The 25968-nt window shown below is 41.8% G+C and overlaps 1 protein-coding gene across 1 annotated transcript in view; it reads right to left on the bottom strand.

Moving 5' to 3' along the window:
- LOC122934082 (cytochrome P450 2K6-like) overlaps nt 1-25644 on the bottom strand; it is a 43654-nt gene extending 18010 nt beyond the window's left edge. Inside the window, exons 1-5 of the mRNA XM_044289246.1 lie at nt 25569-25644; nt 20606-20790; nt 18173-18335; nt 9164-9313; nt 4978-5138 (exon numbers count right to left, since the gene is read on the bottom strand). Of these exons, the coding sequence (XP_044145181.1) occupies nt 4978-5138; nt 9164-9313; nt 18173-18335; nt 20606-20773 (642 nt within the window). The 5' untranslated portion in view covers nt 20774-20790; nt 25569-25644. The remainder of the gene's footprint in view (nt 1-4977; nt 5139-9163; nt 9314-18172; nt 18336-20605; nt 20791-25568) is intronic.
- Nucleotides 25645-25968: the final 324 nt, after the last annotated feature.

Here is a 25968-nt window from a genome sequence, read left to right as displayed (position 1 = left end):
AACATGGAGCGGTGTATGTAAATATGTGTCGTGACTCGTGACGCGCTGCGTATCCACCGCTGAGTAGGGAACCTGTTGTTAAAAATTTGAATCCCACCCCTGGACATATGTGATAGGAAGGGGTAGTTCCAAAAAAACTATGCCCTGCTGCTGTTGAGAATGAGGCTGATGAGTGCCTAGTGTGGGAGCCAGGCCCATACAATCATAGTAAGGTCAAAAGGAACTGGCCTCATTGCCAGAGTGCTGCCTCGTCGCTACCGTAATAAAGCATTGACCTAGTGGGCCACAAAAGATATGTACTGTCCTGGTGTCCACAAAGTATCCATACTAGAAGCGGCTCATTAGTAAGTTGGGCCCCCCCAGTAGCAACTGGGCCAAGGGCAGCTGCCCCTTTTGCCCCGCGTTAAAGACGGCCCTGCCATCAGCGGTATCACCAGATCCCAAACCAGATATGGCCCCGGCAGTTCTTTGGGAGGTATATGGCCTCTGTTATTTATTGCTGCCGCTATCACTCTTCTACTCTGAGGTTCCCTCCTCCTCATCACCCAAATCCGGCTCCGGTCGAGCAAACATTCGCCATGGAGTGCTCTCCCTTAACCTGTCGCTTCTATCAGACTGTGGGATATCATAGTGGGTTCTTTAGCCCCCTTCCCCTGCTCTAGATTCGCTCCAACTACCACTGTCTCTGCCCGCAATGCCAATACCATGCCTATGGGTGCTGCTACTACCACCACGGCTATGCCTTGGGTCTGCAGCTTCCTCCTCCACTTCCTCCTCAGGTCAGTAGAAAATAAATCAACAAGGAGACTCTCTTGAATATCTGCCGAAGGGCATGCAGGGGTTTTGTTGGCACTTTTTTAGAAAAAAGGAAGGTTCCCCACCAAGAAGGCACAGCGAAGAGTGAGAAGAATCCACTAAAAGGTAGAACGCTGTCACTAATGTTGAGCGAAGGGAAGCAGTCAAAGCGGAATTTGGTCCGAAGTTAAGGAAAACTTCAATTCGCTACAAATCAGATTTTTCTCGTGCTCCATGGTAACGAATCAGGTTTTCCTAAACTGGCGGCTGCAAGTATTACAAAGTAAAAGTACGAAGTCAAGGAACTCGAGTTTACCCATAATGCCGTGCAGCCAGCCAATCTGCAGATACTCCCCTGTGATGTCTCAGCCCTATATAACCGTCATCCTGCCTGTTTTCTCTTTTTACGGTAATACACGCCACAAAAGGTTTTCAATCATATGAATGCACTGCTGAGCGGCAAATATATTTTTGGTTTGCCACTAATGCACGACAAAATTGGTTTTAAAACAGATAACTGCACCGCTGACTGAAAAATATATTTTTGGTGTGCCACTAATACTCTGCAAAATTGGCTTTAAAACAGAAAACTGAATCGCTGAGTGGCAAATATATTTTTTCTTTTTACAGTAATACACGCCACAAAAGCATTTCAATGATATAATTGCACCGCTGAGCGGTACATATATTTTGTTTTTGCCACTAATAAACAGCAAAAATGATCAGATAACTGCACCGCTGAGCAGCAAATATATTTTATTTTCTAATACACGACAAAAAGGGCTGTAATTTTAGCACTTCACCCCTCAACAGCTAATAAGCCCTTATTTTCCCACTAATAAAAGCCAAAAAATGCTTTAGAACATATAACTGCACTGCACAAAGGCAAATAAGACGTCTCTCCCTGCACTCAGTAAATGGCAGAATCTAAGATGGCTGCTTACTGTTGTATAGGGCTATGACATCACAGGGCTTGCTGGCTGCTGATTGGCTGCATGCATACATGTCAATCTGGGTGATCCTGCCTTACCAGAGTTCCTTTCTCCATATCCTCACACGTGCAGCAGCCATTTTAGGAAAAAATGTGATTCGTTACCACGAAGCGTGAGGAAATTCGGTTTCAGTGCAAATCTAATTCTTCCTTAAATTCATATCAAATTCCACTTCGTCAGCTTCGATTCGCTCATCTCTAGCGGTAACAAATCTCATTTTTTCCTAAAATGGCTGCTGCACGTGTGAGGACATGGAGCAAGGTACTCTGGGAACGCAGAATCGCCCATAATGCCATGCATGCAGCCAATCAGCAGCCAGCCAGCCCTGTGATGTCACAGCCCTATAAATAGCCTCAGCCATCTTGGATTCTGCCATTTTCCAGTGTACTTAGTGTAGGGAGAGACGTCAGCAGGCGCTAGGGATAGTGTTTGTTAGAAACAAAGTAGGGAGTAGGGATTCAAGATTATTTAAGGTGTAGGGAAAGGATAGGGAGGAATCATTCCACAGCATTTATGTACAACAGGGTTCAGTAGGGGAGGTTACAGCCTGGGAAATAGCAACAATCCTATTACACCTGCTGCATTGACTGAGGATCCTAATTGCCATTATACAGCTCTGTAATTCCAGCAAAACGTTCTTATTAGGATGCAAGTGGTGTTATATTTATATGTCTTATTTGCCCTTGTGCAGTGCAGTTATATGTTCTAAAGCATTTTTGGGCTTGTATTAGTGGGGATAAAAGGGGCTTATTAGCCGTTGTGTGGTGAAGTGCAAAAATCACAGCCCTTTTTGTTGTGTATTAGTGGCAAAATAAAAATATATTTGCCGTTCAGCGGTGCAGTTACATGTTCTAAAGCCCTTGTGTGGTGCTGACACCCTCTCCACTCTTTTGGTGGGCTCTACTTGTATAAGCGTTTAATAAAACAGGGTCTGTAGACATCTATGTGCAATCAGCTGATGACAACGTAAAAGGAGTGCACTTCTTCTTGGCGCTAACATTGATCTGTAAGGCAGAGTTCATTAGGTCAGTGTTGGCCCTAAAACTGCCCAAATAAGTAAAGTGTACAGTGATTCTAAGAGCGACGCCTGTCATCCGCATGTCATACTGACTCACAGTATTATTTGACTACCACAGCAGACTCCCTATGTGTGTTACTGCAAGGCGCAGTGTTCTACACCACTATAAAGCTGTCTGCAGCCAGGATATAGCATTTTTTTAACGCGATTAGTTGCAAATAAATTCAGATCGAACCAGATTTTTTTTAAAAATTCGGGTAACCGGCCAAATCGAATTTTTTAAAAATTTGCTCATCTCTAGCTGCCACCATTCTGATGCTGCCACCCGTCTGCTGCCTCTACTGCCATTCCTACAATAGGGCTTCTTGGCGTACTGATATGTACATTTTTACATGGATATGCATGCCAATGGCCTTTGCTACTACTGTGATCTGCCACCATCTTGTACTGTATGCCACTGCTTCTGCTGCCACTCTGTCATGGGGCCACTATCATGGTTACTGCCACTGCTGCTGCCTCCACCCCCTCCCCACTCTGTTATGGGGCCACTGTTGTTCCTGTTTGGCCGTGTTGACATCACAGTTTTTTTTCCGTTCTTCTTATCCATCAGAAGAACAGAAAAATAAAAAGCTGATACTGTATTTTGAGCATTCATAAGGCATCTCTTCACACGGTCAGCATTTTGTATCAGTATTTGTAAGCCAAAAGCAAGAGTGGGTCCAAAACACAGAAGACATGCAAATATTTCCATTACATTTTACATTTTTTTTTGGGACTCGCTCCTGTTGTTGGCTGACAATTACTGATCAAATACTGATGCTAAATACTGACCAAATGCTGACCGTGTGAAAGAGCCCATTAAAGTCCTTCATGGAAGACTGTTTTTCTGTTTAAAAAAATAATTAACAATTTCAAACATAAATGGCCAAAACGGATGCAAATTGAGCATAAGGCCTCTTGGTCTTGGTCACATGGTCAGTATTTTGCATCACTATTTGTAAGCCAAAGACAGAAGTGCAAATATTACTGACCGTGTGAAAGAGGCCTTACGGATGATCAAAATACAGGATCCATTTATTTTTTATTTTTTACTTTTTCAGTTCTTCTGACGGATCAGAAGAATGTAAAAATAAATAAATAGTCATGGGGCCACTACTGTCACTGATACTGCATCTCCATTTTATGACAGCCATAACTTTTTTATATTTCAGTCTACAGAGCTGTATGAAGGCTTGTTTTTGCAATACAAACTGTCGTTTTTATTAATACCATTTTTGTGGTACGTACAACTTTTTGATAATTGTTTTTCAATTATTTAGAGGAGAAAAAGTGACTAAAAAACTGCCAATCTTATGTTTACTATTTTTTACAGCATTCAATTCACAGGATTTTTTAAAATATTTTAATAGTTCTGACTTTTTTGGACGTGAGGATACCCAATATGTTTATTTTTTTTAATTTCTAAATTTTTATTTGTAAAATTGGGAAAGAGGGGTGATTAAAAACATTTAATATTTTAATGTTTATTTATTATTTACAATATATTTTAGCCCCCTTAGGGGGCTAGAACCTGGGATCTTTTGATCCCTTGTACCATTCATCCTATTAGATAACTGTTAGGGTGTATCGCATTATACTGCACTCCCTGCTATGCCTCGTGCACAGCAAAGTATTGAGCTTATCATGGCAGGTCTGGAAAGCTTCCTGAGTGTCCAGGCTGACATGGTAACCAATCGGAGCCCCACGATGTCACTGCAGGGGCTCCAATCAGAAAGCAGAGGTAGCCACATCCTTCTACCTTACCTCACAGATGCCGCGATCGGCGTTAATCGCAGCATCTGAGGCATCAAAAGACAGGGTTCAGTGGGATTGCTGTTCCCCATCATTGCAGCCAGGTGTCTGCTGTATAATATAGCTGGCACATACTACTTACCACTGCAGCAGCCTGCTCCATACATTCCCTCAGCCATCATGACGTACGGGTATACCAGATTTATAGCGATTTGTGACAAATTAATACAGAATGAATTAAATTTCTTGGCAAGCTTTGGCGAATCGGCCAAATAAATTTTTTCAAAACTTTGCTAATCTCTAATAACAATTTGGGATATGCACAATTCAAGGTAAAGAGTATTTTAACAACAAATATTAAAATTTAACTCTTGAACTTACCCTGACCATAGTGCTTCCTCCAATCCTGACATTTTCATTGATCAATCTCATGAGCTTCAGTAATGTAGGATTATCATAATCAAATCTCTGATCCATCAGTATGGACACGATTATGTTGGCCACTGCAGCATTTATGATGGTATGATTATTAAAGGGCTTTCCTAAAAATATAAAAAAAAGTACAGGAAAGATTAAATTATTTATTTATTTTTTCTAATTTAAAGGGGTTCTCCGGGACAATTATATAAATCCAACATGTATTTTATCTGTGAAAAGAGAGCTATTTCTAATATACATACAGTCCCAAATTGTCGCAAATTACATGTTCTCTGTGGCAATCATATGAGGCCCTGACATTTCTATACTCCCACTCTCTGCTTTTGTGCCATTTTAGCAGTGTGTCTTTTAAATCTGGCCTTGACGTCATCACTGAAATCATGTGCATTACTGCCCTGAAGATCTGGAGGAGAAACAATGCTTCCTCTGTGTATGTGTAATGGCCCAGAGCGGCACTACCATTCTACCACTATCTCTAATAGGCTAATAAATAATGTCATCTGTGTATTTATTCCAGGTCCTCCTACATTGTGCATTCACAGTATTGATGTAGTCTAGTGGAGTCTAGAAGTTGAAAGCAGATGAGACAAATAGTGCAGTAAGGGGAATAGCCGCTCCTCTTGTTGCAGGAGTCCATAAAGCAAAGCAGCTCATAGAGCACTCTGTCTCCTTACAGATACACGAGGGGGTCAATAGCCAAAGGCACCCCACTCAAAAGGTACCAAAACAGTCATATAGTCCAGCTACCAGACTAAAGCCAGAGACTAGCACAACAGAGACAGAAAGAAGAATATCCAAGTTTGCCTGCCAGTTTGCCCCAAAACCTGCTGGGGCCAAGAGAAAGACCCAATACTGTCTGGATGCAAGTTTATTCAAGTAAAGCTGTTGAACTTCATAAATTCAAGATTTGGGCGGGGCGATTCGAGCAGCCTTGTGTTTGGATGAGTGTTGCAAATACTGATATTAATTTGGGTCCAGCTACCCCACCCCCAGTAATTCCTGTATATGTGTGTGTGCACACGTACGCGTGCAGCTATGTGTCTTGTCTGCTGGGGTCTTTGAAGTTGCTAGTCATACATAAGCAACCAGATAAGACAGGATCAGAATAATAAAAGAAGGTCATGAATAGAGATAAGTGAATCGAAGTTGACGAAGTAGAATTCGATCAGAATTTCAGGAAAAAAATTATTCACAGCGAATCCAAATTTCCTCACGCTTTGTGTTCTAAAACCCTTTTTGGCATTTATTGGGGGTAACAAAAAAAAAAAATTTGCCGTCTTGTGTGGTGAAGTGAGAAAATTCCAGCCCTTTTTGGGGTGTATTAGTGGCAAAAAAAAATAGATTATTTGGCGTTCAGGGGTGAAATTATATGTTCTAAAGCCTTTTGTGGCAGATATAAGTGGAAAAAAGTAAGGGGCTATTTGCCGTTCAGCGGTGCACTTATATGTTCTAAAACCCTTTTTGGCGTGTATTAGTGGCAAAAAAATATATATATTATTTGGCTTCAGCTGTGCAGTTATATGTTCTAAAACCTTTTGTGGTCTGTATAAGTGGAAAAAAGAAAGAGCCTATTTGCCGTTCAGCGTCGCAGTTATATGTTATAAAGCCTTTTTTGGTGTGTATTAGTGGAAAAAATTGGCTTATTTATTTATTTGATCTAAAAGTATGTCAGACAGAGAAGTGCCAGGCCCTGCACAGGGGAGGGGCAGAGGCCTAAATGTTTCAGGCGCAGGCACAGGTCTCAGCAGAGTAAGGGTGTGTGGCAGCAGGAAACACAGCGAGAGGCCTGAGCTCCCAGTGTCATCTATAGTGTTGATTGCAAATATTATATTTGCAAATGTTTATTCCGATTAACGGCACTTCGAGAATTTGCAAAGATGTAGAATATAATGCTATATATTCGTAATCACAAATATTCTAGATTTTTTTTTTTCATCAGTAACCTCCCTTCTTGCTTGTGGGCAAATAATAAGGCTGCAATATCTTTGTCAGAGCTTAGCAACATCCCTAGCAACCAATAGGAAAGTTGCCTACCCCTTACTATATAAGAAACTTCCCAGCAGCCATTTCCTGCTTTTTTTTTTGCAGTGTCATTGCTGTGCTCTTTGCTTTCATCTGGATCCTATTTCTTATTGAATTACATTAGATAGTTATTTAGCTCATATATATATAATACAGATAGTTTGTTGGAGATAATGTAGGTTAGATAGTGATATAGGTAGTGTGAAATGAATGACTGTTTGTCTGCTGTCCATACATACATGCTACAGACATAGTGCTGTGATGTCACAACACTACTTAGTGCACCAATCAGTAGTATCTACTCAGACCTGATAAAATGTAAATTTGCATGTATTGCACAAAAAATATGCGCATCATTAGTGCCGATTTGGCAATCGCGAAAATAATAACTGGAGATCACGAATTCTAGAATTTGTGGAGCTTCACTACAAAGTGCTCTCTGCATGAAGCTTCTTCACAGCCTCTCTCTGCTCTGAGTGGTGGATGTAGCATACTGTACCTCCCAACTGTCCCAAATCTGGTTGGAAAATCTCGGATTTCAGTGGCTGTCCACAGTACCCGAACGGGTGAGGTATGTCCCGCCCTGCATAGGATGCAGAGACAGTTGCCTGTGATGATGAACCAGGAAGCTCCCTGCTTCACCATTCCCCCTCCCCCACGCGCACCAGTGCTCCACACTGCTGGTCTGGGTGGGGGATGGGGCCAGGAGTCAACCTCTCATCCTACTCAGAGCGGCGGTAAGGTCAGTTTTTTTTTTTTTCACTTCCTGTGGAGCGGCACATTTCAGGGTATAACTACTGGGAGGGGGAACATATCAGCACAAAACTACTGTGATGAGGCACATATCAGGGCAAAACCACTGTGATGGGGCACATAACATCGCAAAATTACTGGAAGGGGGTACATATCAAGGCATAACTACTGTAAGGGGAAATATCTGGACATAACTACTGTGAATGGGGCATATATTAGAGCATACCTACTGTGAGGGGACACATCTGTGCATAACTACTGTACATATCTGGGCCTCATTACCATGAAGTGGCTGGGGAGGCACATGTTGGCATGGCTATGTTAAAGGGGGTCATAATGTGGGCATAAGTACTGTAAGGGGGCACATATCCTGGAATAACCTGTGAAGGGGGCACAATGTTGGCATAACTACTTTGTGGGGGCATCACTATGTGGGGGCATTTAAGAGATTGGGTGGGATTGGGTGTGTAAAGTTATATTTTGGGCAGAGGTGTGGCCTAGTATCAAAAACATTTGCACTTCTTCTTTTCAGAAGTTGGAAGGGATGCTGTAGTGTCTCCTGGCTTGATGCTAGAGGTTTTAATTTAAAGCGGGGTGGGGATTGGGGAGCCTGCATGAAGAAGCTTAGTGCACACAGCACTTCACCGTGAATTTCCGCCACCTGGGCACTTAGAGAGAATGTGTCACCGTGATCTTTGACTATTATCTGAAGCATTACATTAATGGTCCTGCAGATAAGGAGTCCAATTCGATATTTAGTGAAAAGTAGAACTGGCTTAGTTGTCCATAGCAACCAATCAGATTCCATCTTTCATTTTCCAAAGGAGCTGTCAAAAATGAAAGGTGGAATCTTATTGGTTGCTATGGGCAACTAAGTTAGTTCTACTGTACACCAGTTTGATACATCTCTATGTCTTATTTTTATTCTAAATTTCATTCCCCTGCTGTGAGCACTAAGAGCTGTTAATAAATTCATGCGCACATGAGTCCTCTCCATTATGCTATCATGCACAGAAGTCTAGGCTGTGTAGCGTTGAGTGCTGATAGTGGGGAAACCGAGGGCAGCAGGAAAATAAAAAGTGTCTATCTGCCCTCGATATCTGCAGTATTACTCATATAGCAGATAAAGGTCCAGGTTGATGGTGACAGATTCCATTTAAGGAGTAAAGTCTGGCAGAATAACACTTTATATACACACAGCTTTTGATGAGAAAAATTCCCAAAAAGTTATTTCTACTGCTCTCTCCAGCCCCTACTTATTACAGTCAACAGATTAGCATGGTCAGAACTGCTGACAGATTCTTTAAGGGGTTAGCCGTATACAATTCCATCGGGATCACAAAAAAATAATTACCTTCAAAAGACCTAAATTTATTTATTAAGCTTTCACATTCTTCAATTATCTTGTTTTCTAAACTCTTTTTCCCCATTCCATAGTCTCGTAATGTTGACAGAGTGAATCTCCTCATTATTTTCCAGTTCTCTCCATTTGAAAATATAACGCCTGAAAGAAACAACCATGGGTTATGACACTGAAATTATGATTTTATTATGCAGTAGCTGTATGGTGAGAATAAAAAAAAAAATCAGTCTCAAGTAGCGCTCAATGCAGTGTACTCACCACCCCAGCTCCAGCACCCTTGTGAGATTGTGGAACAGCTCTTCCTGTATTATGTTTGTGCCTAATTGTATTGAAACTGTCATTTGGCATTTCGGGCACTAGAGGCCCCTGTTTTGCAGCTACAACCAGCACACTTTGGGATTTGAATATGTAAAGCAGATGATGACTCATGCAGGCTACTTCTGAAGAGAACCAGGAAGTGTGAGCTGATCTGACATAGTGGAAGGAATGTTCTGTGAGAGACTGAATCGGATTCCATCTTGGCTTCCGGGTGTCCCGTAGTGAACGGGCATGCAGAGGAAGGAGATTAGTTCTTGTCCCTTACTTGGATCCGGCTCTTTGAAAAAGGGATTTTTCAAGGAAGACCGTTTACAGCATGTGGGCAGAAGTCTGATTACCAAGCAAGGCCGCACGGTTGCTGAGAGTTTGGTGGCCACCCCGGGTAAGCGCCATCCTCGGGCCCAGAACGGAAGCAGGTCAGTACACCTGGTTACTCATTGTCTTATATTGAGTGGCGCCTGAAGTAACAGAGACTAAGCCTAGGCCTGGAAGTAGTTAGATAGTTAGGGTTATATATTTTGCTAGGCCGTACAGAACTGTTCTGCGGCGCAGTATTTGACTTGCAGGCTATGCTGTGTCTGCCACCGGCTAGGTGTGTCCTCTTTAGTGGCACAGCATGACTTGCAGGCTCTGCTGTGTGCGCCACCGGGCTAGGCCTGTCCCTCGGACAGGGACAGTGATTGGGAGCCTGGGGCATAACTTAGTCTGTGTATATTTATATTGTTGTGTTATTTCTATTGTTAAAGTAAAGTTTCTGTTCTTGCATATAAAGCTGGTGTCAGTGTCGCTTTTCTTGTCTGTGACTTCGCTGTATCCTGGGGAGCCTACCCCGGTACACGGCTTACACCCTCCTCCTTTATTATCAGGGGTTTCTGGACTGTGTTTGCCTAAATCCCTGGTTGTCATGTTCCTAAACTCCTGAACTGTTTCCAGTTTCTAGATTCTGATTCCAACTTTTGAACCATTGCTTAATTTGACCATGCTCCATTTCAGTACTTCATTTACCTAACTAACAACTAACAAAATTCTCCAATCTTAGGCTACTTTAACACCTGCGTTAGGTGCAGATCTGTCTGGTATCTGCACAGACGGATCCGCACCTATAATGCAAACGCTTGTATCCGTTCAGAACGGATCCGTTTGAGTTACCATGAACAAAAAAAAAAATAGATATATATATACAGTTCAGACCAAAAGTTTGGACACACCTTCTCATTCAAAGAGTTTTCTTTATTTTCATGACTATGAAAATTGTAGATTCACACTGAAGGCATCAAAACTATGAATTAACACAACTGAAACAACTGAAAATATGTCATATTCTAGGTTCTTCAAAGTAGCCACCTTTTGCTTTGATTACTGCTTTGCACAAACTTGCTGAGCTTCAAGAGGTAGTCACCTGAAATGGTCTTCCAACAGTCTTGAAGAAGTTCCCAGTGATGGTTAGCACTTGTTGGCCCTTTTGCCTTCACTCTACGGTCCAGCTCACCCCAAACCATCTCGATTGGGTTCAGGTCCGGTGACTGTGGAGGCCAGGTCATCTGGCGCAGCACCCCATCACTATCCTTCATGGTCAAATAGCCCTTACACAGCCTGGAGGTATGTTTGGTGTCATTGTCCGGTTGAAAAATAAATGATGGTCCAACTAAATGCAAACCAGATGGAATAGCATGCCGCTGGAAAATGCTGTGGTAGCCATGCTTGTTCAGTATGCCTTCAATTTTGAATAAATCCCCAACAGTGTCACCAGCAAAGCACCCCCACACTATCACACCTCCTCCTCCATGCTTCACGGTGGGAACCAGACATGTAGAGTCCATCCATTCACCTTTTCTGCGTCGCACAAAGACACAGTGGTTGGAACCATAGATCTCAAATTTGGACTCATCAGACCAAAGCACAGATTTCCACTGGTCTAATGTCCATTCCTTGTGTTCTTTAGCCCAAACAAATCTCTTCTGCTCGTTGCCTGTCCTTAGCAGTGGTTTCCTAGCAGATATTCTACCATTAAGGCCTGATTCACACAGTCTCCTCTTAACAGTTGTTCTAGAGATGTGTCTGCTGCTAGAACTCTGTGTGGCATTGACCTGGTCTCTAATCTGAGCTGCTGTTAACCTGCGATTTCTGAGTCTGGTCACTCGGATGAACTTATCCTCCGCAGCAGAGGTGACTCTTGGTCTTCTATTCCTGGGGCAGTCCGCGTGTGAGCCAGTTTCTTTGTAGCGCTTGATGGTTTTTGAGACTGCACTTGGGGACACTTTCAAAGTTTTCCCAATTTTTCGGACTGACTGACCTTAATTTCTTGAAGTAATGATGGCCACTAGTTTTTCTTTACTTAGCTGCTTTTTTCTTGCCATAATACAAATTCTAACAGTCTATTCAGTAGGACTATCAGCTGTGTATCCACCTGACTTCTCCACAACGCAACTGATGGTCCCAACCCCATTTATAAGGCAAGAGATCCCACTTATTAAACCTGACAGGGCACACCTGTGAAGTGAAAACCATTTCAGGTGACTACCTCTTGAAGCTCATCAAGAGAATGCCAAGAGTGTGCAAAGCAGTAATCAAAGCATAAGGTGGCTACTTTGAAGAACCTAGAATATGACATATTTTCAGTTGTTTCACACTTTTTTGTTATATATATAATTCCACATGTGTTAATTCATAGTTTTGATGCCTTCAGTGTGAATCTACAATTTTCATAGTCATGGAAATAAAGAAAACTCTTTGAATGAGAAGGTGTGTCCAAACATTTGGTCTGAAATGTATATAATTATTATTATTATCCGTTTGGCGTTTTGGTGTCCGCCTCTAGAGCGGAATGGAGGCTGAACGGAGGCAAACTGATGCATTCTGAACAAATCCTTATCCATTCAGAATGCATTGAGGCTAAACTAATCCATTTTGGGCCGCTTGTGAGAGTCCTGAAACGGATCTCACAAACGGACCCAGAAATGCCAGTGTGAAAGAAGCCTGAACTATCACTTAAAAACCTGACCATCTGACCACAAACCAATCTGATGCTCCTGGTTCTCTTCAAAATATCTAGCGGACCACACTTCAGCCTGATACTCCTGTTTATGAACAACAGCTCTTTCTGACCACTCCCCTTTTGTCTGTATCCCACAGTTCCATCTGACCACAAACCAGTCTGATAATCCCATTTTGACCCACGTCTATGTCTGACCACTCACCAGTCTTGGTTATTACTAGTGATGAGTGAAGTTATGAAAAATTTGATTCGGCTGCTTTGCCGAATTTCACAACAAATTTGATTCATAACTAATTACTTAATCACAAAGTGCATTCCTTTGTATGTAGCAGGTGCAATGACGGGGAACAGTGCCACCCCCCTATCATTGAACCCCTTAGATACTGCATTCATCGCTGATGAGGGCATCTGATGCAACAATTTAGGTAAAGAAAAAACATACTCAAATCAGGTGATCACACTGGCCAGGCATGGTGATGTCATTACTGATGACTAGAGATGAGCAAATCGAAGTTGACGAAGTTGAATTCGATCCGAATTTCAGGAAAAATCAGATTCACACCGAATTTCCTCACGATTCGTGGAAATGAATCACATTTTTTCCTAAAATGGCTGCTGCATGTGTTAGGACATGAGGAAAGGAACTCTGATTAGGCGGGATCACCCATAATGCCATGCATGCAGCCAATCAGCAGCTAGCCAGCCCTGTGATGTCACAGCCCTATAAATAGCATCAGCCATCTTAGATTCTGCCATTTACCGGTGTACTTATGGCAGGGAGTGACATCAGCAGGCGCTAGGGACAGTGATCGAAAAAACTTCATTGTGCTAAAAAAATGATTTACAAGTGAAGATCAAGATTATTCAAGGTGTATGGAAAGGATATGGAGGAATCATTCCACAGCATTTATGTTGAACAGGGTTCAGTAGGGGAGGTTACTGACTGGGAAATAGGAACAATCCTATTACACCTTGCTGCACTGACTGGGGATCCAAATTGCCATTATACAGCTCTGCAATTACAGCAAACCATTCTTATTAGGGTGCAAGTGCTGTTTGAAACAGCAATCAACAGGGTTTATTACAAGGAAATATTTTTGGCTTGTATTAGTGGGGGAAAAAGGGCTTATTAGCTGTTGTGTGGTGAAATGATAAAATTACGGCCCTTTTTGTCGTGTATTAACGGAAAAAGTAAAATATATTTGATGTTCAGTGGTGCAGTTATCTGTTCTAAAGCCTTTTGTAGCGAGTATTAGCGGAAAAATAAAATATATATTTGCCAGTCAGCGGTGCAGTTATATGTTTTAAAGCCATTTGTGGCGTGTATTAGTGGTAAAAAAAGGGCTTATTAGCCGTTGTGTGCTGAAGTAAAAAAAAAAAATTTTTTAGGGGTGTTTTAATTTCCTTTTTTATTTGATCTAACAGTATGTCAGACAGAGAAGTGCCAGGGGAGTGGCAGAGGCCTAAATGTGTTTGCACAGGCAGAGGTCGCAGCAGAGTAAGGGGGCGTGACAGCAGGAGTCACTTCCAGAGGCCTAAGCTCCCAGTGTCAGCTAGCGGTTGTGTCTTGACCAGCAGCAACCCAGCGGTTCTTGAATCGTTGACTCGGTCATCCACTTCATCCTAAGTGACATCAGACATACCCAGCCAAGAGTCAGTGGGTTTGTCAGACACAGCCCTTAGTTGGCATGGCCCGGGAGCAGGCCCTGTGCCCCAACTGTCCTCAACCTGCCTCTGTCCCTTTTTGTTCCCTCAGCCAGAGAAGTATTATATACTGTAGGCTCATCCTCACTATACAGCAAGGAGAAGCTACTAGAGGACATTCAGCAGATACTGGCAAGCCAACATGTGGAGGAGACATCTGCCGCTTCCTCCGCTAGGCAGGCAAGTAGTGATGAGGAGAGCGGCGTGGGAGCTGCTGTTGCGAGCGGTGAGGCACCTGACCCAGAGTCCGTTGAGGAGGACATCAGAGATGTTCAGATAGGAGACTGGGAGTCAGCAGGGTAGCAGCAGTGGAAGGTCGGTAGCTAAACGTGCCGGGGTAGACCACTTGCTTTGCAGATGCCTACATGCCCAGAAAGTAGCGGTGCAAGAGTTCACGGAAGCAGCGGCGGTAGCAGTCAGTGCGTAGTGTTGAGGGTTGAGGGTAAAATAACCTATTTGGTGGTGTGGCAGTTTTTTGTTAAGCCGCCGGAGGAGGTGAACATGGCCATATGTAGAATCTGTGGACAGAAGGTGAAGCGTGGCCAAAATTGGCACAACAGCCCTGCATCAACATATGCAGCATCACCATAAAGTAGCCTGGGAGAACTGTGGCTTTGAAGTCGTGGTCCACCCTGCCACAGCAACCTCTGCATCACTTAAAGGCATGCACCCGGCTACAGACAGTCAAGGCTCCACCACCTTAGCCGAAGGAAGCTGTCTGTCCTTCCCATCATCTGCTGATCCTGATGCTCCTGCTCCTCCTCGTCCTTTCAGCAATCGATCACTGAAGTGATTGCCAAGAGACAACAGTTTGCATGCACTCATCCAACGGTGCAGAAGCTGAATGTGCTCCTGTCCAAGTTGCTGCAATCCCTATCTTTCCTAGTGGTGGACTCTCCACTTTTCAGAGAACTGATGTCTTGTGCCAAACCGAGGTGGAGAGTCCCAAACCATCATTTCTTTGCCATAAAGGCAGTACCAGCCCTCACATACATGTGGAACAGAAGGTGGGCCAATCCTTGAGCCTGTTGGTGTCTGCCAAAGTGCATGGCAGCGCTGACATGTGGAACTGTAACTACGGTCAGGGACAATACATGTCCTTTATGGCCCACTGGGTAAATGTGGTTCCTGCACAGCCACACCAGAAACTTGGCCAGGTAATGCTGTTTCTGCCTTCACATTGTCACGCCGTTGGTCCTGCGAAAATTTCCGCTCTGTCTCCTCATCCTTCACCGTGTCCTTAACCTCCACTGCAGGGACAATAAATTCACAGTGCCCCTCCAGCATGCCACATGTTCAGGGCATGGTGGTATCATGCTGTTCTGCACCTCGTTTGCCCGGGCGAACTGAGTCACACAGGGGAGGAACTGCTCCATGTCCTTCATCAAGAAATCGAATCCTGGCTTTCTCCTCGACAACTGAAAATCGGAACCATTGTTAACGACAATGGAAAGAACATGGTGTCTGTGCTGCGTCAAGGAGGGCCAAGCCATGCGCCCTGTATGGCACATGTGTGCAATCTGGTTGTCAAGTGGTTCCTGAAGTCTTCCACCCATCTGCAAGACATCCTAAAAATGGCCAGGAAACTTTGCATACACTTCAGCCACTAGTACGCCGCAAAACACACCCTCCTTGAGCTGCAGCGAAGGAACGACACCCCCCAACATAGGCTGATATGTTACGTTACCACCCGGTGGAATTCCACCCTCCATATGTTGGACCGACTGTACAGTCGTGGCCAAAAGTTTTGAGAATGACACAAATTTTAGTTTTAACAAAGTTTGCTGCTAAACTGCTTTTAGATCTTTGTTTCAGTTGTTTCTGTGATGTAGTGAAATATAATTATACGCACTTCATACGTTTCAAAGGCTTTTATCGACAATTACATGACATTTATGCAAAGAGTCAGTATTTGCAGTATTGGCCCTTCTTTTTGACGTCATCTGCATGTCATACGAACTTATAGTATTATTTCACTACCTAAACAGACTCCCTATGCGTGTTACTGCAAGGCACAGTTTTCTACACCACTATAGAGGCACTCTGCAGCCAGGAAATAGAAGTTTTTAATGGGATTCACTGCAAATAAATTTAGATCGAACCGTATATAAAAAAAATATATATATTTGCTCATCTCTACTGATGACGTCACCGTGCCCAGCCAGCGCAGTGGCGAGGTCAAACGCATAGTATCTTCAAACAAGATGGCTGCAAAGGCCTATCTGCAAGCAAATGGAAGAGGTGAGTATGTCTCTTTTTTTCGCTCGACATTAGTTATCACCCACAGCTCAATCTGACCATATTTTATTATTGTTCTGACTGTGAATTTTGACTCTTTTTTGCCATGTTGTAGTCTCATACTCTTTGCTCTGACCCAAATTTCTGAATTACATTGTTATGGTCTAGTATTCCTGGCTCTGACGCACAGCTCCATCTCACTTTGTTCTGGTCTGACACTCCTGGCTCTGACACAACACTCTCTATGAAACTTTTACAGTCCAGTACACCTGGATCTGACCAACAGCTCAAAAGTGAAAATAATAATATTCAATAAACAGGATCATTTTAGGCTTACTGAAAAATTCAGGAGCAAAGAACATCTTCACATATATTCTGACGTTCTAAAATCAACATAAGTGTAACCTTGTAAGAGCATTGATGAGGTGGTAATGGGCTCCCCATTAAAGAATTTATGAGCACAAATATTCGAATAGCAAATTTTTATCGCGAATATCGCCACTTCGAGAATTCGCAAATATTTACAATATAGTGCTATATATTCGTTATATTGAATATTCGGTATTCTTTTCCATCTGAACACGATTCCTCTCTGCTTCTTGCTTGTGGGCCAATGAGAAGTAAGCAATGTCAAGTTCACAACAATAATAAGTGCACCAGTCAGTAATCTGTAGTCAGACCTGCTAAAATGTGAAGTTGCACGTAGTAAAAAAAAAATATTCTAATCACTGCCGATTAGCGCAATCGCAAATATATTGGAGCACTTGTTCTGCCGTGCCAAACAATTTTTCCAATCTCAGGAGAAACTCATTAAACTTCTAGCAGCTTGAAAAATGTGGACAAAGTGACCCACATCTGTATTTCACATTACGAATTCGCATTACACGATTTTTACATTGCCGATTTTTCGCAATCAATAAAATAATCTCAAATTCTTGAAATCCGTGAATATATGACAAATATTCGTGAAATATCGCAAATTCGAATATAGCCCCTGCAACTCATCGCAAGTCTTTACTTTTTTCTCTTCAAAGTACAGAAAACAGAACAATACCCGATGGCCTTAGTTTCTTACATACAGTAAGCCACAGATGCTTGGTTGCTGCAGTTCGTTCCAGTTGTTACAACATGTTTGAATATTCCAGAACGCAACCTGAACACCGTTATCCTGAACATCTATACTCAGGAATGCCACTGTGAGGGGTCCAGTTCAGTGTCACAGACCTCTAAGACAATGTTAACTTTACAGCACTCTCTTGAACCCAGTATCAAAAGTCTTTCATGAATTATACTCAAGCACTCGAACCTCCATCTGGCCCATTTTAACACATTTTTCCATACTTCGAGCCCACCAACTTTCTCACTAAGGACATGTCCTCTTTCAGCATTAAGCACAAGTGGTAACCATATTACCTTCATAAGACCTAGCCAGTTTATTAACATCCATGTGACTTCCCATAGATTCAGGTGCTCAGGCAACACATATGAACACATGAAGCCAGTGGCATATCTTGCAGCTCTTGGACCCTGATGCAAAACCTTTAACAAGGCCCCTCAACTATCATGGGTACTTAACAATACTGGTCTCCATATGAGGTAGAGGGATCTTTTGGGGATTTCAGGCTCCATGGCCCAGTTGAGACTGTAACTCCATATTGGCCCTGTTGGATGGTAGTTTGAATTCTAAACCTGTTTATTATATACACATTTATTTATTACTTTTAATTAACACATCACAGACTTACCATATTTCTGTAATGTCATAGCACCTATGGCAGTAACAGGTCTTCCAGCAAATTCTTCAGCATGGTTGATAAGAACGTCTTTCACTGTGTCGTAACCACACACGATAACCATCTTGTCTGTGCCAAAGTTGACACTGAATACTGTGCCATACTTTTTGGATATCTGAAAGCAGAATACATGAGCACCCATCTTATAACATCATGTTGTTAGGTCTAAGATTATGTACAACTTGATTTTATAATATATGTTTACAGAGATGAGAACTCCACTTTTTACAAGGCAAATTTCCTGTAAAGATGTAGGGGGGTCTTTTAATAAACATAAACATGCCTATATTAGGTCCTTTGTGCCATAATCTGTGACTTTTCCCCGCTCATGCCAGGTCTAAAAAAGTGGGTGTGATGTAGGTGTGGAAGGGCTGGCAGACCCGTCTCAATTACCATTTTCTATGCAAGTTTCAGGAATAGAAAATGGTCTAAATGTAAGACAGCTAGGAATCTGTCTTACATTTAGAAGCAGCAGTGGATCCACCAAAGTTATGTAGAGGCCGGTGCGTCTACATAACTTTGGGGGATCCACTGCCAGTGCAAGTCCTTATTAAGATCGGTGTCAAAAGTGCCAGTCTTAATAAATATGCCCCAAAGAGTTATAGATGCGTCCACCATTACTTTAGTTCAAATTTGGTTAAGGATTCTAAATGCTAATTCATTAAATCCAATGCAATATTTTGACATGCTAAGAAAACTCTTAACAGATTTCAATTCACAACACAACCATGGGCTGGCCACACACACCGTAGACATATATAGGATCGGTATCTATTAAAAAAATTGCTTTGCACTAATCTTGTGACAGACATATCCATACACACTGAGCCAAGTAAGAAACTACACATTGATAAAATCTACAATTCCAGTAGCCTAAAGCCACCACTAGAGGGAGTTTAAAGGAAACCTATCATGGTGAACATGGTTTCTGAGCCTTCTCTCTATAACTGTGAATACAGAGATAGCTGTCAATCACTGGAAAGACCGCCTCCTTGACGTCCAAGTCCAGAATGAGCAGGGATTTTAAATGAATGAAATCCAAGTTCTACTGAATATTTTCCCACAAAACTATACAGCAATCTGCTCATTTCCTCCTGCTCTGTAAGATGCTGCCTACAGATTAATGCGTGCATTAATGGTGACAGGTTTCCTTTAAGAGCTTGCTACATATTGTTTTATATTTCAGCTCAAGAACATTTTTGCTGAAAACTATGGGTGTCATTTATCAAACTGGTGTAAAGTAGAACTAGCTTAGTTTCCCATAGCAACCAATCAAATTTCTCCTTTAATTTTCCAAAGAAGCTGTCCAAAATGAAAGGTGGAATCTGATTGGTTACTTTGGGACACTAAGCCAGTTCTACTTTACACCAGTTTGATAAATGACCCCCTATGTCTACACAGGGAATATGGCGTTCTGAATCCCAAAAAATGAAGCTTTTGTTTTGTTCTACTTTGTACTGGTTATACACAACCCAATATAAAAATATTGGACAATAAGAGCTCCAAATGATCAATATAATGACATAAAAAAATAAAAATAAAAAAAAATATCATTAAAGGGATTGTGCAAGAATGGGGGATCCCCACTTTACCAGACCTGTAAAGGGAATAATACTTACCCATTTCCTGGCAATGAGTTTTCAGGTATTTAGATATTGATCGCCCATCCATCCATCGGACAGGTCATAAATATCTGATTGGTGAGAGCCCAACACCTGGCACCATTACCAATCAGCACCATAACCAATAATGCTCAACCTATCCATTTGCTCATGGAGAGGCCGTTGTCGCCATCTTAATTGAAGAAACAGCTCAAAATCTCACCCAGTGACGTGATGGCGTGATCACGTTGGCTTGCAGCGGTGACGACATCAGAGAGTTTGAGTGGTTTCTTCAATCAAAATGGCCACGGGGGTCTCTCCGCGAGCAAATGGATGAGGTGAGTATGTTTTTTTTTTTTTTTTTACAGCTATTTCAGGAAAGATTTGTTACTATGAAGCACAAGGAAATTTGGCTTCATGGCAAAATACATTTTTCTGATCAAAGTCAATTAGTTTTACTTCGTTTAGCTCATCTCTAGTAGTCACCAGTGCCAAAAAGAATACAGTGAGGGAGGAGCACCACAAGGCCACTATACCTTGGTAAGGGCATTTAGATTGGTAAGACAACAAACTGAATCTTTGCCCAGGGTGAAGAACACCTAGCTATAGCATGATGGGCTTATCCAAACATGTAAAGATTAGAACCCTTCTGTCCTGTGATTGGTGATGTACTGTGGTGAACCATTACCAGTTACATGGGGTAGATTGTGCTCTCTTTGTGACATGGAGTCACTGACAACCTCAGCATCTATGTTCTACATCTGTTCTTTAATTTTCTTTTTACCTCCATAAATGATTTTTGAGGTTTCAATGAGTTGATTATGTGCATATTTCCAATAATTGGTAAAGGTTTAGGCCCAGGAGGAAAATTGCTGTACTTCTTCTGATTCTTGATCACATTGGCCAGAAACAGGATGACGACAATAGATAGAAGAAGTAAGATGAGCTCCATTGTGAAAGGGTTCAAACCTAGAAGTAAAGTATTAGAAATGCGCAAATAAGTAAACCAACAATAAGAAGAAATTATTGCATATTACCGCTACTTCCTAAAAGAAAAGCAGGTGCCCTTGGTGCCTCCAATAGGCAATGCAATGATTAACCTTTTAAATAGGATATGAACTGTGAGGAAAGGAAACCGCCTAGTCATGATCCAGTGCATGACTGTTGCCGACCTGCCAAGAACCAGCTTGTCAACCTAGATGTGAGAATGGATGCTGAGCCAAACAGGTTTCTGCTTCGGTCTCCAGTCCCAGAGCTTAGACTTGTGCTCATTGCTGTTTTGCCTATAATTTTGTCTCCACTATGTTTTGTGTGCTCAGAACAGTGCTGCATTTGTGTTGGACCTTCTGGTTTATTACCCTAATCTACAATTTGGATTAACCTTCTTGACTACTGATTAGGCTGTATATATTTCTCCTGGATTTGACTCCTCAGCCAGTTTTCTAGTTTAACCCATTTTCTGTTGTTTTGTCTGCTATTGACTCTCTTGGCTCTAACACTGGCTTGCTATTCCTAATAATCTGATAGGTCTGCTATCTGTGAGCTTGCACTTGTTTTCTGCTACCTTAATCCACAGAAATTTTCCCTAGAAGGATCCCTAGAAGCCAATTCCATCCGGGCACATGGCAGGTTTTGGTAAAAACTGCAGTACCCCAGACCTTTGGTATTTGCAATTGCAGTAAATAGTTTTGTATTGTTTTGTGTTTGGCCAGATCTACCCTTAATAAAATGGTTGACAAAGGTTGACAAGGAGCACGGCTTACCACCCTGCTCCTCCCATCTTGGTAGGAGTCGTCTGTTCCCACTTCCTGCCAGGAGTTTTTTTTTTTTTTTTAAAGAAGCCTTTGCTGGGAGAGGATGCACACTGCAGAGCTCCTGTATCTGTTATAGAGAGATCAACTACAGTTGCAAGAAAAAGTATGTGAACCCTTTGGAATTATATGGATTTCTACACAAATTGGTCATAAAATGTGATCTGATCTTCATCTAAGTTACAATAATAGACAATCACAGTCTGCTTAAACTAATAACACACAAAGAATTAAATGTTACCATGTTTTTATTGAACACGCCATGTAAACATTCACAGTGCAGATGGAAAAAAGTATGTGAACCCTTGGATTTAATAACTGGTTGAACCTCCTTTGGCAGCAATAACTTCAACCAAATGTTTTGCTGTAGTTGCAGATCAGACGTGCACAACCGTCAGGAGTAATTCATGACCATTCCTCTTTACAGAACTGTTTCAGTTGAGCAATATTCTTGGGATGTCTGGTGTGAATCGTTTTCTTGAGGTAATGCCACAGCATCTCAGTCATATTGAGGTCAGGAGTATGACTGGGCCACTCCAGAAGGTGTATTTTCTTCTGTTTAAGCCATTCTGTTGTTGATTTACTTTACAACACCCATCTTCTGTTGAGCTTCAGCTGGTGGACAGATGGCCTCCTGCAATGGTTCTCCTGCAAAATGTCTTGATAAACTTGGGAATTCATTTTTCCTTCAATGATAGCAATCCGTCCAGGCCCTGACGCAGCAAAGCAGCCCCAAACCATGATGCCCCCACCACCTTACTTCACAGTTGGGATGAGGTTTTGACGTTGTTGTGCTGTGCCTCTATTTCTCCACATATAGTGGTGTGTGTTTCTTCCAAACTCAACTTTGTCCACAGAATATTTTGCCAGTACTGCTGTGGAACATCCAGGTGCTCTTGTGCAAACTGTAAACGTGCAGCAATGTTTTTTTTTTGGACAGCAGTGGCTTCCTCTGTGGTATCCTCCCATGAAATCTATTCTTGTTTAGTGTTTTACGTATCGTAGATTCACTAACAGGGATGTTAGCATATGCCAGAGACTTTTGTAAGTGTTTAGCTGACACTCTAGGATTCTTCTTCACCTCATTGAGCAGTCTGCACTGTGCTCTTGCAGTCATCTTTACAGGACAGCCACTCCTAGGGAGAGTAGCAGCAGTGCTGAACTTTCTCCATTTATAGACAATTTGGCTTACCATGGACTGATGAACAGCAAGGCTTTTGTAGATACTTTTATAACCCTTTCCAGCTTCATGCAAGTCAACAATTCTGAATCGTAGGTCTTCTGAGAGCTCTTTTGTGCGAGGCATCATTCACATCAGGCAATGCTTCTTGTGAAAAGCAAACCCAGAACTGGTGTGTGTTTTTTATAGGGCAGGGTAGCTGTAACCAACACCTCCAATCTCATCTCATTGATTGGACTCCAGTTGGCTGACACCTCACTCCAATTAGCTCTTGGAGATGTCATTAGTCTAGGGGTTCACATACTTTTTCCACCTGCACTGTGAATGTTTACATGGTGTGTTCAATAAAAACATGGTAACATTTAATTATTTGTGTGTTATTAGTTTAAGCAGACTGTGATTGTCTATTGTTGTGACTTAGATGAAGATCAGATCACATTTTATGACCAATTTGTGCAGAAATCCATATAATTCCAAAGGGTTCACATACTTTTTCTTGCAACTGTATATACAGCCTCAGGTAAATTCTTGAGAAGTCATACAGCTAAACTCTGCATTGAAGACACTGCAGGAAGGTGAGGGACTAAAGCTAACACACACATCACCTAGACTTCCAGTAGGCCAGTTACAAGTCAAATGCTACAGCCCTTGATCCTACATCGATATTTCTTAATAGTGCCAGAACTTGCATCTGCTGCTATTGAATATACCTTAAGTTTTATTCTATACATAGTAAAAGAGAGTGTTATACATTTACAGCTGGCCCCAGTCTTCAAAACTACCTTTCCATTGCATTAATCCCCAGGGAGCAGTGGCCTGAGAGAGTACACCATGACCCAACACTTCCTCAGGGCCAATACCACACCCATCCTCTATACTAGCTCCTATGGGGCTTGCTGCAATTGGATTGAAGACAGATAGGTAGCAGATTTACAGTTTGCTGGTGGTGGTCCTAGACGGTGATCCTGTACTCTTCCTCACCTGTGTTTCTTTACACAAATAAATGCTTCATCTTCAGACAGCTGCTTTGGGCCTCTCATCCAGCTAAGTCAGTTCCCTCTACTCTGCTCTAATGAGGGACAATCTCCCAGAAACAGCTGTCTGCAGATCAAGTACTGGCTTGACTGTAATCCTACATTATGACTCAATGGGTGATTAAAAGTTGGAACATTGACTTATAGAATATGTTTCATTCAACTGGTGGCACCAGAGGCATAGCTTTCATTTTGGAAAGGGAAATAACTTGCATAAGTTTTAGAGTGTGACCTATAATCTCCAAAAGGAGATATAATTACTGGTGATCATCTACTGTGTAATGTTTACTCCAATGGATCTGTCCATCTGGAAGAGAAATACATCACAGCCAGGTAGATGATAGTATAAAGGAGTAAAGTTAATGTTTTCATGTACAGAAAAGGCAGCCATGCGGATTAGATGAAAGTTCTGTCCTTTTAAGTAATAATCACTCACTGACCTGGTGTACTTTGCTCCTCAGAGTAGAGTAGTCACTTTGTCGACCAGTCTCCTACTTCTACCACTGCAGGATGGTATTTTTTCCCCTCACCCGTTATGCAGTCTAATTCTTCCTTAGTTACACAATAGTACTGGACATCACTTCTGGCTGTCAATATTATTGTGCAAGCCCCCCACCCCTCTCAAAGTAACACTGAGTCGAGACTCTGTCTCTGCTTCTAAGAAGCTGAAAATGCTGCTGGAAAGCTATTCTCCCTATCCTATGACTGGACCAGGAGCTTCAACGACTAGAGCAACATTAAATATGCTACATACCGGTAATAGAAGGCAAAGAGTTCTATAACGTTATGGGAAAGAGGTAGTCTTTCTGCAGACAGGCTGGTATACGTGATGTCTGCAACAAGCAGCATGCTAACACATTTCAGACATGAGATCTTAATCATAGACTACATACATGTAGAAATGCGTGAGCTTGTTTTTTGTACTAAATACCATGGATTTTTTAAAGTTTTATTTGAATATTAGCCTGTTTATTCATGGACTTTGCTTATTTTTTTTAAATAAAAATTGTCTATGTCTGATGCACAGATTTTGGCTACTAAATTTGTCAGTTGGTCGCGTTTTCTATTTCTTAGAATTCTATGTGCTCCCAAATAGGTGTGAAAATGGTCTATAAATTAAATTTACATGCAAACGTAGGATGTAGGCAGTGATACAGGTTATTATTTCACTTCACTAAAGGTCCACATAGAATGTTGCTGGACCATAGCAAGCGCCAATGGCAGGTATACAACGCCGATCGGCGCTTGCTTATGGAGAGTGTCATCATTCCTCTCCTATACAGTTGGGATATAGTCGGCCACTCATCCCCTGCTTGCATGGAGAGATGTGCTGCCAACAAATGATTATAAAAATCCAATCAACCTTCGCCAAGTGTTTTTGCGTTTGTCGAACAATCGGTGGAGTTTTAAATACAGTAGGATGATGATTGTTCAAAGAAACATTTCTATTTATAAGCAAAGCAAACAGAATATCATATTAGATTTTGCAAAAGAAGATGCACAATTGCGCCAGTGGCTGATATTCTATTAAGTAGTATTGACACCTCCTGCCCCAGGACTACAGGTGACTGTAACCATTGCATCCTCCACACTTACTCTACAATATTATAATAAAACCTTGATCATCCTCTTTCATGATTTATGCTTTTATTTTTGGCAAAAAAATTTCTGAGCATTTAAAATTCTACTCCTGTTTTATCACAACCAATTGAAGCTGCTTACCATGCAGATGGATGACTCTTCTCTCTTCTGTTCTACCGCAGTGAACTGCCTGCAACAAACACTGAGAAAATATATAACCCACGTGCTGACCACGCCTGGTGAAATCTGAGAAGGTCTGTAAACAGTGCGAATCTCCTAAATCTAGCAGTAAACATAAACTTGATGTTGCCCGGTCAAATACTGACCCGTTATTAAGTAATAAAAAAAAAGAGCAAATATAGAGGGCTCACCCCCTTGCTATCAAGGATATGGTACTCTTGCCAATTTGACTTACCTCGTCAAAGTAATGAACATAAAATATATTATAGATTGAAGACAGGCACTCTGCACCTGAAACCATTCAGAGAAAGTATAACCTAAAATATACAGTATATGCTTAATATAATACATCCACATTAAT

The sequence above is a fragment of the Bufo gargarizans genome, chromosome 4, assembly GCF_014858855.1.
Source record: "Bufo gargarizans isolate SCDJY-AF-19 chromosome 4, ASM1485885v1, whole genome shotgun sequence".
In the NCBI taxonomy this organism is placed as follows: domain Eukaryota; kingdom Metazoa; phylum Chordata; class Amphibia; order Anura; family Bufonidae; genus Bufo; species Bufo gargarizans.
This window is presented reverse-complemented; position numbering and strand designations above follow the sequence as displayed.